The sequence below is a fragment of the Podarcis filfolensis genome, assembly GCF_964270895.1.
Source record: "Podarcis filfolensis genome assembly, chromosome: 5".
NCBI lineage: Eukaryota > Metazoa > Chordata > Lepidosauria > Squamata > Lacertidae > Podarcis > Podarcis filfolensis.
This window is the reverse complement of record NC_139608.1, coordinates 85424611-85437876: the sequence shown is the minus strand read 5'-3', so window position 1 is coordinate 85437876 and position 13266 is coordinate 85424611. Positions and strand designations below refer to the sequence as shown.

Sequence of the window (13266 nt, the reverse complement as noted above, 5' to 3'; positions counted from 1 at the left end):
GAGTATTAATGATGAATTTAAACAGATTTATAGCACACTAGGAGAGGAAGAAGCCTTATGACCTGTAGAATTGGTGGCCCCATGCACAAATTCACTTGATGGGATAACCTTTGGGGCAGCTGTACCATTTCAGAGTCAGATGTGGATTCCAATTATGAAACACTTCTGAATAAGATTCCTGTATGTATGCAATAGGCAGCCCCAACAACTGCAACCTGTTGAATCACCTTTGGCACTGGCCAGCTACAAAACTTGCCTTTTTTCTTTTCTAATGTGGTCTTGAAAGTGAAACACACCAGATCTCTCTGCTGGACAGGCAGCACAGCATCAAAATAGCACAGATCAGCAGGAAAGCTGGGCCACTGCTGCCACAGCAGAATTCTTAACCTAGCTTTAACCATTCACAATTGTCCCTCCAGCATCAATCTTTGTTGTCAACAAACTTAACTTTGAAGGCTTTGAAAGGATAGTCCACAGACTCACTCTTTGCCAGGTATGTCTGAAGATGTAGGGATGCTTAACTCTTCCCAGGGAGGCTCACTTGGCACCTTCATTATGTATCTCTCAGTGCCAGGTGAAAACATTATTCTTCTCCCAGGCCATTGGCTAATTAAACAATCTATGGCCTTTTAAACTATTTGTGTGGTGGGGTATGGTTATGATGCGACATATATTTGTGGTTTTATATACTGTAAACTGATGAAGGGTGGCATATGAATTTAATAACTAAATAATGAAATAAAAAGGAATGAAGGTTCAAAGTTGGCTTCCTCTGCTACGTACGAAGTACAGGGGCTTTTGCAGGATGGATAGGAGGGTCACACCTGCACTTTGGAACTCCCTGCCTATTGAGATCAAGAAGGTAGCTGCACTCTGGTTTTGTCGGTGTATGCTGAAAACATCACTGCTCAGCCAAGACTTCCCAGATGCTCAGAAAGTTGAGGTAATTTTAATTAAAAATAAAAAAATGTATGTTTTAAAGTATGGTTGTGAATTTTTCTTGATTTTGTTATTTCATCTTTTTGTAAACAACTGAGGTTATTGTCCCGCCCCCCTATCAAGCGACGAAATTAATAAGCATAAATAAATAAATATACCCCCCAACTACAGTCTTAAGTACTACCACGTCAGGGAAAACTAGCCTCCCGTTTGCTACAGTGGACAGCACCATCCTACGACGATATCACAACCGGGGCCCAGTCGGGCGCCACAGCCCCCGAGGACTTGGGTGATTTAAGCGAACGCGGCCCCTGAGGCAGCAGAAAAGCCGCCATCTTGACCGGAAGCGCGTCACGGAAGACCGCGATGGCCCATTTCCTTTTCCCTCCTCCTCTTCCCTGGCTCGCTCGCGCTCTCTCTCCCGCGCGCCTCTATGGTCGCCGAGCAGCATCCGGGTCCCTGTTGCAGCGGAGTGCAGCAAAGGCCGCGAGCGAAGTGAGGACGTGGCAAGCTGTGAGGGAGAGCGGAGCGGACGTGGAGGGGCCTTTCCGGTGAGCGGCGGCGGCGGGCACAGGAAGCGGAAGCCGGCGCCAGCGGCGGCCCGACGACCAGCAGGAGCGGGGACAGCCGGTTGAGGTAAGCGCGAGGCCGGGCCGATCTCTTTTGAGGCGCGAGGTTGTGAGGGGCCGGGACCCGGGGGGGCGGGGGGGAGGCGGCTCCGCGACGAGGCCGGGGCTGAGGGATAAAGCGCCGACCGACTCCGGAGCGCGCCTGGCCGGATCCTGGCAGGCTTACGCCTCCGGCCTCCCGGGGAGGCCCTGTGCTGAGCCGTCCGGATGGATCCCCGGCTTAGCTTCTCCCTTAGCGAGTTCTCATTACCAGGCCTTTGGCTGATTAAATGCCATTTTAAACGTGTTTGTGAGAGGATTTTGTCTGTTCTTTTTATTATGTGTTTTGTGTGATCTCATTTTTTGCACTTTTATGTATTGAACCGCTCGGTGCTCTTCGTTTGAAGGGCGATATACACATTTAACGAATGAAATTAAAATAAATGAATCTTTCCAACCCAACCCTCCCCACCACCCCCCAGACAGGCAGGAAATAAGCTGCGCTTTTCCTTCCTCCCCGCTTTGCTTCACACAGGCACCACGCAAAGTGTGCTCCGCTTGACGTGTGCTGCATTCACAAGTGCAGGTTGATAGGTGCGGGTGAGTGCGTCCCTGAGGCTGGTCGGTAACAGGTTTAATACAGGAGTTGGGGGAAATTATTCGGACAACTTCCAAATAGAGAGCGGGGAGGAAATATTTTCCCTGGCCTGCTGGTGTATGTGGGAGATTTAGCTCATAGGGAGTAACCCCACACTCTGATCTGCAGCCAAAAAGGGAAACAACCCGAGAAAAGCGTTACCAGTCGATCCTGCCGAACGTGTGAACAGGGCTTGACAAGGTGAAGCTGAGATGAAGCAATATTGTGTTTATGTAGGAGTTAGGCTGCATTTCAACAAAAGCGTTCCTAGGAGCCTTTTTTTTCTCTCCAGAAGTAGTAGCAGTGTTTACTATTAGAGACTTCTTTTGAAACACATGGCATTAGAAGCAGAGTTGGAAGGTACCCTTAGGATCATATAGCCCAACACTCTGCAATGCAGGAAAATGCAGCTGTCTCTTATGGGGATTGAACCTGCAACTAATGGAATAACTTTGTTTTGAAACTTAGGTTCACCTTGAAGATTTCAAAGCACACCGTGGTGCTTTCCTTTTCCCAAGCAGTGCACATTAACTTGCATTTGTGCTAAATTGTACTTTGGACTGCAGCATTAGTTACGCATAGAACTCAGAAGAGTAGCTTCTTCATTTGCGGATTATATATGGGGCCAGGCTTTAAATTCCCAAATTTTGTCTTATCCCACTACCTCATGCAACAGGACATTTACATATTGTTCATTTTCTAAGTTTTGTTAGAAAAGGGTTTCACTCTTGCCAGAAGAATGGATCAGTTTTATGGACAAGTGGTCCACTTATTAGTCTGTGCAAGGCTAGATGTGTATATAACAGGGTGATTATGCTAATACAGAGACATTTGGAATTTTGGGAGTGTGTTGTGGGCACCAACCCTCCTTGTTACTTCTCTTCCCCAATAGAGAAAGCGTACATGCAGAAAGAGAGTCATTGTACTTCCAAGGGATCTGGGTAAAGGTTGAATATATAGCAGGATTAAAATGTTTCCTTGTCAGTCTACACAATTTTACATAGTATCCCTAAATAGTCACTGCCAAATTAAAGCTTACCTTGGTGGTAGACTGCACAGTAAAAATCACAGAGCACATCTATGGATACAGAGTTGACCTCTGATTGGAGGGGATCCCTTGTAAAAATTATGATGATCCATAAGTTTCTATACCTTGAGTCTATATTTTTTCACAAGGGCAGTGCTAGAAAGCATCAATTCTGTGGTTTTTGGTTTTGCAGTTCATTCAGTATATGTGACATTTATTTGATTGCCAATGGGAAAGGAGCCTGTGAGAAAATAAGAGTTTAAAGAGGATCTGTTGTATTGGATATGGTGTGCATATGTGAGTGTGCATTCCTGACTTCTGTCCCACCAGCTGCTCCATTATTCTCTACTTCTCTTCCGTTTACCTCCTACTCTGTCGCTTCTGTTCAAGTGCCAATTCGGCAATAAGAGCCTTGAAAAGCACATAGAACTGAAAGAAGTGATGTCCTTTTCAAGGGGTGAGGAAGGGAGCAGTGAGTGAGGGTGTTGCAAGCACCCCAGCTGTGGTACTAATGTAACAGTATGATATGCAATGTTGGACTAGTGTAGCAATTCTAGGTGATGTTATTGCATCCTTTTAAAGCACAGGTGGGCTGAAGGCAGATTGAGATCTACTGATAGATTTCAGGGTGATCAGCCATAGATTGGCAGGGATTTCTGATTAATCGTTTAATCATAGCAAAATTGCTTTTCCCACCTAAAGTAGGCTGCTGAAATGAACTAACTAGATGGGGACTTCTGTATGAAAGGGCTGTGAGCAGTTCAGTTCTAGGAAACTAAACACAAATTGGTTGGTTGGTAAAAACAAATTCCTAGGCTCAGAATGTACTCAGAAACACCCGTTCTTTAACCAGTTCTGATTGGTAGATCTTGGGGGGTTCTAATAAAAAAACCAAGCAGATCCAAGAAGCCTAAGTCTGCCCACTCCTGTTTTAAAGTCTTAGTGTGTTAGGTGGATATGGAGAGGGATGCAATGAGGATAGGATAAGTCAGTGGTCTCATTAAGCACAACTTTATCCATTAAAGGCAATCAGTTTGCACACGTGCCATCCTACTGCACTGTGGTGATCACAAAACAAGAGTATTAATTCAGAGTGAGGTGTGCCAAAGTCCATAGCTCAAAGGTCTTAAAGGAGTTTGAGTGTATACCTCACAGTACTGGGCTGCATACCAGCTGTACAACATACTGGCATGCTTAGACACTGTCGTAGAACCCACTGTGCTGGCACTTAGATATTTGCAGATGGCAAAAATAAAAAAGATGGAGAAAGGGAAATGAGCAGGAAGCTTGCAGAACAAAAAAAGGGACATAGCAAATGCCATTCCCCTGCTGTAGCTTCACTTGCTAACCAGGATGCAAAAATTAAAACATGCATTATGGAATAAGCACTGTCCTCCCAGTATGATTCCTTGTAACATTTCTAAAAAATGAATTCAGTTTTATGCTTGTGCATTTTTGGTCAATACTGTCATTATACCAAGCCATAGTCTTTACACTATAGTTTAGGACCAAAGCATGGTTTGAATTTCTAGACACATGCTAGGGAAACTGTAGCTTAGAGCTACTTGTTGAGAAGGTAGAAAGCAAAACTAGACAATCAGCTTCATAGTGATGGCCATAACATTAGATTCGCAAATCATGGTTTGTACTATTTCTTGTTTGATAGGTGAACCATGAATTTAGTTTGGCCATCATAGCAAACTGTAGTCTTTTAAAATTTGTTACGTCTATTTGTTAATACTACAATAGCGCAATGACATATTTTATGCTGTTGTAAATAGGGCTGTGTTTTGCTGTTAATGGTTGTAGCCTTGCTTTAAACTAAAATTTCAGTGTGTTATGAAGGCAATGTATTTTATTTCTTCTGGATTATGTGTGTGCTGATTCAGATCACACCTGCAAAACATCCCTTGCACTGATACAATCTGACATACTACTAGAAATGCTTGATTATCCTGCTATAAATGAACCTTTTTGCTACTAGTAGATAGTGTTCTGAAGAGTATCAGCTACTGAATACAGATTATTGCAGGAGACTGACATAAAGACTAATCTATTCTTTAAACCTTATGTTCAGAACCATGTAGTATATACAAAGTTATATAAACTTTGTCCCCAAATACTACCTGGTAGTAAAGGTAATTCCATTCAGGTCCAGCATATCCAGTAGCCATGGACCATGGGAACTGTAGGACCACAGGTTAGCCAACCAAGCTATAAGGATATGTTGGCTGGGCCTCCTGAGGATTGTATGAATCCCTTCTTTGGTCATAGCTTTTAGACCTTAATTCTTGTTGAATCTGTGTTATTTTAATTTTTTCATGTATGAGATTTTTTTTATTTATAAAATAAGTGCTTCATAACATCAACATTATTTCTCATTGACGGCCCAGTTTCTTCTGGGGGTAATTGGCAGGGACCATAAACTGGTGATGAATGGGGCTAGAGATAAAAGTGTTCTGGATTAGCTAATCCAGAATTTAAGATTAGAATTCCCGATTCTAAGCAGGTCTGAGAAGTAAGCCCCAGTGCTATACTCACATAAGTATGTGGATAATTTTTTTTTGTACAGTGAACCAATAAAGTTCATTGTCTAGAAAGCAACTGAAAGTATTTTCTGAATTAGTCATTCCTATTAGTCCTGTAAGGAACGCGGGTGACGCTGTGGGTTAAACCACAGAGCCTAGGGCTTGCCAATCAGAAAGTCAGTGGTTCGAATCCCCGTGATGGGATGAAATCCCGTTGCTCAGTCCCTGCTCCTGCTAACGTAGCAGTTCGAAAGCACGAAGTGCAAGTAGGTAAATAGGTACCACTCTGGCGGGAAGGTAAACGGTGTTTCCGTGTGCTGCTCTGGTTTGCCAGAAGCAGCTTAGTCATGCTGGCCACATGACCCGGAAGATGTACACCAGCTTCTTTTGCCAATAAAGCGAGATGAATGCCGCAACCCCAGAGTCGGCCACGACTGCACCTAATGGTCAGGGGTCCCTTTACCTTTTATTAGTCCTGTATGCTCTATCCTGTTTTGTATTACAAACATATATAAGTGGCAGAAGCCTACTATTTTCTACCCAGATGGGGGCGGGGGGGACTTATCCCCAAGCCATACAAATCAGGGAAGAAATGAAAAACAAATCATTTTTTTTAATCAAATAAAATATTTTTCTGTCTGATTGCTCTGAAACTACACAGAAAGAGTTAAAAAAACACTACCTCTAAAGGTCAGGAAAAGCAAGGAGCAGACCAACTGGAAGGAAGAAACTTTGATGGGATGAAAGGGTTGGGCAGCTTTAAGAGATATTGGGGAAATACTCCTAAAACAAGCTTGGAGCTCACAAGTTACTCACCTGTAGTGTAATGTGTGTGTAAAATTAGTTTAGAAAACAGCACACATTTGCTAGCACTGCAAGGTCTGGTTCTTCATTTCAGCTCTTTTGCACAAAATCTTGTTTTGAATGATGGCTCCTAATGTTTCTCTTTCCTTTCTCACAGGTGAAGGCTAGTTTGGGGATGTGAGCACAATGAGCGTAAACCAGCCAACTCACACAGGGCCACCTTATGGGCAACCACAGCCTGGATATGGAGGATACCTGCCGCCTGGTTACGGAGGGCAGCCAATCCCGACCGTTCCCGCCTCACAGTATGGTGCTTACAATGGTCCAATGACAGGATATCCGCAGACAGCCCCCCCACAAGGTATCCTTCATTGGTATAAAGGGGGCAAATGACCTTTGTTTTTAGATTCTTTTTAAAAAAAATGTTTACCCTGCCTTTTAACGTTCTGTATGTGCCCCTGAGGTGGTAGCAACAAAAAAATTCAAAAGTGCATTTAAAATATTCAGTATAAGGATTTATGGTACCACCCTATTCTTCCTGGTTAGACCACACCTAGAGTACTGTGTCCAGTTCTGGGCACTGTAGTTTAAGAAGGATATTAACAAGCTGGAATGTGTGCAGAGGAGGGCAACCATGTTGATAAAGGGTCTGGAAACCAAGCTGTATGAGGAACACTTGACGGAATTGGGTATGTTTAGCCTGGTAAAGAGGAGACTGAGAGGAGATATGATAGCCGTCTTCAAATATCTAAAGGGCTGTCACATGGAAGATGGAGCAAGCTTATTTTCTCCTTCTCCAGAGGGTAGGTCCCAAATCAATGGATTCAAGTTATAAGAAAGGAGATTCTGACTAAGCATCAGGAAGAACTTTCTGACAATCAGAGCTGTTTGACAGAAGAATAGACTCCCACAAGAGATGGTGGACTCTCCATTGAGGTTTTTAAGCAGAGGTTTGATGATCAATTGTCATGTATGATTTAGTTGAGATTTCTGCTTTGGACTAGATGACCCTCAGAGTACCTTCCAGCTCTACAATTCTCTGGATGCAGATAAATGTCCTTTGTTCTTCATGATTTAAGAACTTGTGCATACAATTATATTTCATAAAGCAATGGGGGGTGGTTCAGACGGCAACGCAGTTTCATGGTTGTGCATGGGGTTTGGGAGGGCTTCATGCTTTGGTGGCCCACAAGCATTAAAGCAACTGGAAGCCCCTAGGACAAATTTAGCTGCCTAGGAAGTTGTGCTAGATGCTTAGTTGTTAGTCAGCTGGTGTAAAGAAGTGGGCATTAATAGCAGCAGAACTAACTGAAAGGCCACTTGAAGGAGTAAAGTTTGTGGTTAACCTCAGGAAAACTAGCTGCTTTATCATGACTTATAGTTTTGGAATGGGAATGATTGTTAGTTCTCTAACCTTTGCACATTGGAATCATAGCGGAGACCATAGAGAGTTGTATTTATACTAGGCTTTAATGAAGGAAGCTGCTGCAAAGTTAGCACATGTGCTACATTTAATACCGTATTTTTCGCTCTATAAGACACACTTTTTCCCTCCTAAAAAGTAAGGGGAAATGTGTGTGCATCTTATGGAGTGAATGCAGGCTGCACAGCTATCGCTGAAGCCAGAACAGTTCTGGCTTCAGGGATAGCCGCGCAAAACCTCTTCAACAACATTTGATTCAGAATATTTTTTTTTCTTGTTTTCCTCCTCTAAAAACTAGGTGCTTCTTATGGTCAGATGCGTCTTATAGAGCGAAAAATACGGTAGTTGTTTATGTTAAACAGAAAGGTGATGTTGCATTCTCACTTTGGAGGCATGTGTAAAGTTGGCAGATATTTGTGGGGGAGCTTCTTGTTTTAGGGTGGCTTACTGGGTGAGCTGCTCAATTTGCTCATCAAGTAGTTAACTCATCAAGCAGAAAGTTCTGCTGCTTGAGGTGAATCTTCTCTCTTTTTTGACTTTGGAACTACTCATCCGTGACGTCTCATGGCAGGTAGGAATAAACTATATTGAAAATAAACAATGATTGCTAAGCAGGAGGAAACTCCAGCGTTTGTAGGACTAGCACAATGCATTTTATTTGAAGTTTTCCAAGTCTATTCTTACTGATGCATATATTGTCTTTCTAGGTTACTTTCCTTCAATGGGGTTTCCTTCTAAGGGCTCTCCTGTCTCTCTTGATTCTGATGCTTCTTTTACTCCCAACTTCATAGGTAAATGCTTTCCTCTTCATGCACTGTCTCTTATGCGAAGACTGTTTCAGATGCATTTCCTTCTGAAACATTACTCTTGTTTCATCTGAAAGCTAAGCCATGTAATTATTAGAATGTGTGGAGCTGTGATGCCTTATTACAAGGAATGTGCAGCTCTCTGGGACACAGCGGTGAGATCCAACTAAGTTGTACTCAGAGGAGACTTAAATCCATTGATTTCAGTGGGTTTGCTCTTGAGTGTGGCTAAAGGTGGAGATCACCCTTTGAACATGATTCATTTCCTTCAAGTCTTTTTGTACTCAGGGTAAAGTTTAAAAACAGCATGTACTCCTTACTTCTCGGTGTGCGTATTCTGCAGCAGAGTACATGTTTATGCATCTTTCTTACATGGAAGTGCTGTCACTTCAGCAGACTGATTATTTCTAAAGTAAGGAGGATCATACATACTCTGAGCAGGACTGGCGTTGGATGAAAACCTCTGCCTTTTATGTAGCTGTAATCTAGACTACTGTTCAGAGGTAAGGGTTGCATCCATTGCTCTGACCAATTTGCCTCTGGCCCCGCCCATCACTAGCATGTAACTGTCAGAAGATTTTGCATGAGGAAATGAGCCCCTTAGGATGAAAAACTGGTTTACCGCTTTCATGTCATAGACGCTCAGCCAGATGGTTTAACCTTTGATGGTTGTGCTTCTCCGATAGAAATTCTTGCTCCTTTTGAGAAGGAAGTGCATTAGATTATATGACCGCTGGTGAGAAGGGAGCAGCAAAGCTTAACTTCACCATAGCTGTATAAATATTTATATTAAAGTGCATTCTCCTGTACTTTACATTGTTGAAGTAATTTGACAAGGCAGTTAACTTTTATGAGTAGGCCTACTTCTGTTGTTACCCTAATGGTTTCCCTAACAATTCAAAAAGGATATTAGGCATATGTTGTAGTAGCCCATTGGTAAACCCATATTGCCCAAAGGAGAGGAAGCTGAACCAGAGAAGGTGACTAGTGATAACTCTTCTTACTGTAAACTACAAATCTGAGTGGACTTGGCAGAACCTCAATAGATGCATAGAATGTTACTAGAGGAAGTGAGCAAATAGAATTCAAATCAAATGAAGTTTTGGTACCTCTTTCTCTTGTATACAAGCAAGCAGAGCATCAGTTCCAAATTGCATGCATGTGCACACAGAGATGCATCCCCTCCCGTCCCCATATCTACTGCCTTCTAATCCTTTGGTCTGTCAACTCCAATGACAACCATTTTTTCTTCTGAGAAGCAGATGCCACCAGAGAATCCTGAAAGATGTGTGTTAACAATATCTGTCTTAGAGGAGTAACTAGCTAATTAAAATCTCACATATTTAGCAATACATGGTGAATACTCAAAAGAACCAGCAAAAGGCAGTCTTCTTTTTTTTTTAACATCTTATTTGCCCAGAGATATAAGAACAAAGTGGTTGCACTTACAAGACACCTGCCTTTCAGCTCAAAATATTTAAACTGATGATATAATCTTGCCATTCTTATGTCAGAATTTTCTGAACTTTGGCCAGATAATACATTATCCGTGCCAAAATTCCTAATTTGTGCAACAAATTGTCTTTGTTTTATAGTAGTATTTTTCAGGCCTTTTAATGATAAAAAGCTGGAAAAACCATACACCTTAACTCTAAATCAGCTCCCATATTTTGGTAATAGTTCTAATATATAAATATTTCCAGTAAGACTTGTTAGAGAAGATTCTCATGCAAATAAAGATTGTACACGGCTTGTCGAAAAAGAAAAATGTTATCAGTAATCTGACAAATCCTTGTCTGTTCCTTTCATCCACAATAGTGACTTTTCTTGGGATCTGAGATGCTTTATAAAGCAAAAAAAAAAAAGCTAGGAACAGCAAGTCTTATTTTTACTAGCATATTTACATGCTTTTATTCATTTTCTGTCTTTGCTGTTGAAAATCTTGATAGCTTTCTGTTCTTCCTTGTATTCATTTGCTTCCTGCTAATCTCACAAGAGATCATGCCTAGCATATTTTAAGTATCTTCCTAAGTGGGCCCCCACTTATTTACTTGTACATGACTGACATGCAGTTCAATATTTCTAGGTTCCCTGAGAGCTCCCACTACTTCTGGAGCACCTGCTTCAACATCTGGCACATTAGTTCCTCCTGGGCAGCCGGCCTATAGTCAGTTTGGACAAGGAGATGTACGCAATGGGATTCCTGCATCTACAGCTCCATTGCAAAGGTAATTAGGACAACAGTCATCAGACTCTAAGCCTGTCAGTACAGACAGCGACAATTTTACAGTCAGATGCTCGATTACACACACACTTGTCGCTGCCAACCTGGAAGTGGCCCAAAAATGGGGTGCGGCAGGGCTTATGTGCACTCCACCAATGCGTGTGGGAGTCAGGAATGGAACCCCCATGCAGAATGGTTGCCGTCTGTATCAAATTTGGGGGGACAGAGCACCCATCCACTCCCTGCAGAGCAAAATGGTGTGTTTTTGGTTTGTTACATAGAGAAGTTGTTGGGCTGACTTCTAACAGCTACTAAATGTGGTGGTAACTTTCTATTTTCTATAAGCACACTTAATTGGATATACTTCATTTATTTGTAATGCACCAGAATGCTCTTCTCAAGACAGTTAGCAATTAGTATTTTAGTAAAGCTTTAGAACAAAGGTGAGCAGTACGTCTCTCTCAGTCAAGCAGTCTACCCACAGCTGAATTTGCGGTTAGGCAACAGGGACAATACATAGTTCACTACCACACCTAATTCATCCATGTTGAGTGAGCAAGTTTCTCACCATCTGGGTAATCAGGCTGCTGCTTGCGCAATTGGGCTGTGCCTTTCTCCCTTCTGCAGAGCAGGAGCTCTGCCTCCACTGCTTTTGCAAAATAGTATGTCTTTGATAGCTACCGTGTAGGCATAAGCTTGCACATAACTTTCTTACTAAATTAAATATTTTATTTATTATTTAATTTAATATTTATACACACACGTAACCAAAATACACCATCACAGTGGAAATCATTAAAAACTAGAAGGAAAAATAGATCAAAAATTAAGTGGGAAGAAAGTGAACCCATTAACCACAGCTTGCAAGTTCATATTTTACTTTGAAACAAAGCAACCACATTTTGAGTGGTCACAGGCTTTAGGAGTAGGGGAGCAGCAGCATTGGCACTAGTGCAGAACCCCAGAGCTGCCTCTGCAAGCCACTTACCCACCTTTGTCTGCTTTCCTAAGAACAGAGATTGCAACCTATCATCCCAGGCAATAAATGTAACAGAGGGTTGTGAAGCCAACAGATGATGAACTGGACAGTTTCTCCTTTGCTTTTCATCTTAGATTAGGAAAGTTGAAGTGCCTGAACGTTTGTTGCTTTGATTGATTGGTGTGCTGCAAAGGGGTTTTAGAACCTTCCCATTCTGAAAACTGCAGAGCCACTGGGAAGATCTTCTTCATCACCACTGTCTCATCATTAATAATAATAATAATACATGAGTGGCTCATGTAACAAAGGACTGTCTTTATTCTGCTTCCTTTTCTTAGACCTCCTGCTTCTCAACAGTTCATGCCTGGAACAACGCCCACATCTGCTACCCAGTCAGCTACTTTCCAGTCATATGGGCCACCTCCAACGAGCACACAACAGCTGACCAATCATATGGCAGGAATGCATATAGGTGGTGCATCGACCTCTGTTCCTTCCCCAGGTGTACTGGGCTATGGTGAGTAACTAGAACGTTTGAATGCTGCTTGCTTGCACAGACTGATTTGGACTTCCCTTGAGAAGGATCTTCCAGACTGCTTTGGGTACAATTAGCGGTACTTCTCTCTTTTGCAAGTTCTATAAAATGCAATAAAGCAGGTCCCTGTGTTGCAACTATTGCATGCTGTCAGAACAACTCTTAATTGGAACTCAAGTAGTATAATATATAAAATGGTTCCAAGATATTAAGCAAGAAAAAAGGACCAACTAAATTAACTAAGGTTGATAATCCAGCGTAGGTCATACTCGCAGTAGATCCACTAAAACTATTGATTTAAGTGGGGCTACTCAGATACCAGCCAAAGTAATCTGGGGTATTCATATTAAAAGAATCTCTGAGAACTGCAGAGACAGCCCATTTAAATGCACATAAAGTTTGTTATGTTTGGCCTTTATTTCAGCTCCACTAAAGATAATAACAACAACAACTGTAATAGTAAGGTAAAGGTAAAGGGACCCCTGACCATTAGGTCCAGTCGTGACCGACTCTGGGGTTGCGGCGCTCATCTCGCTTTATTGGCCGAGGGAGCCGGCATACAGCTTCCGGGTCATGTGGCCAGCATGACTAAGCCGCTTCTGGTGAACCAGAGCAGCACACGGAAACGCTCTACTTATACTTTGACATGCTTTTGAACTGCTAGGTTGGCAGGAGCAGGGACAGAGCAATGGGAGCTCACCCCGTCGCAAGGATTCGAACCGCCGACCTTCTGATCAGCAAGCCCTGGTTTAACCC

The 13266-nt window shown here is 42.5% G+C and overlaps 1 protein-coding gene across 4 annotated transcripts in view; it reads left to right on the top strand.

Annotated features, from left to right (window-relative positions):
- Positions 1 to 1333: 1333 nt before the first annotated feature.
- The window catches only part of SEC24C (SEC24 homolog C, COPII coat complex component), a 39260-nt gene continuing 27327 nt past the window's right edge, over positions 1334 to 13266 (top strand). For 2 of the 4 annotated variants that reach the window (XM_083615538.1, XM_083615537.1), the window contains exons 1-4: positions 1334 to 1575; positions 6701 to 6904; positions 10859 to 11000; positions 12314 to 12492. In XM_083615538.1, coding sequence (XP_083471664.1) covers positions 6730 to 6904; positions 10859 to 11000; positions 12314 to 12492 — 496 coding nt within the window. In that variant the 5' untranslated portion in view covers positions 1334 to 1575; positions 6701 to 6729. Of the gene's footprint in view, positions 1576 to 6700; positions 6905 to 8673; positions 8758 to 10858; positions 11001 to 12313; positions 12493 to 13266 lie in introns of all 4 variants that reach the window. The other 2 variants (XM_083615536.1, XM_083615535.1) reach the window with 2 other exon arrangements.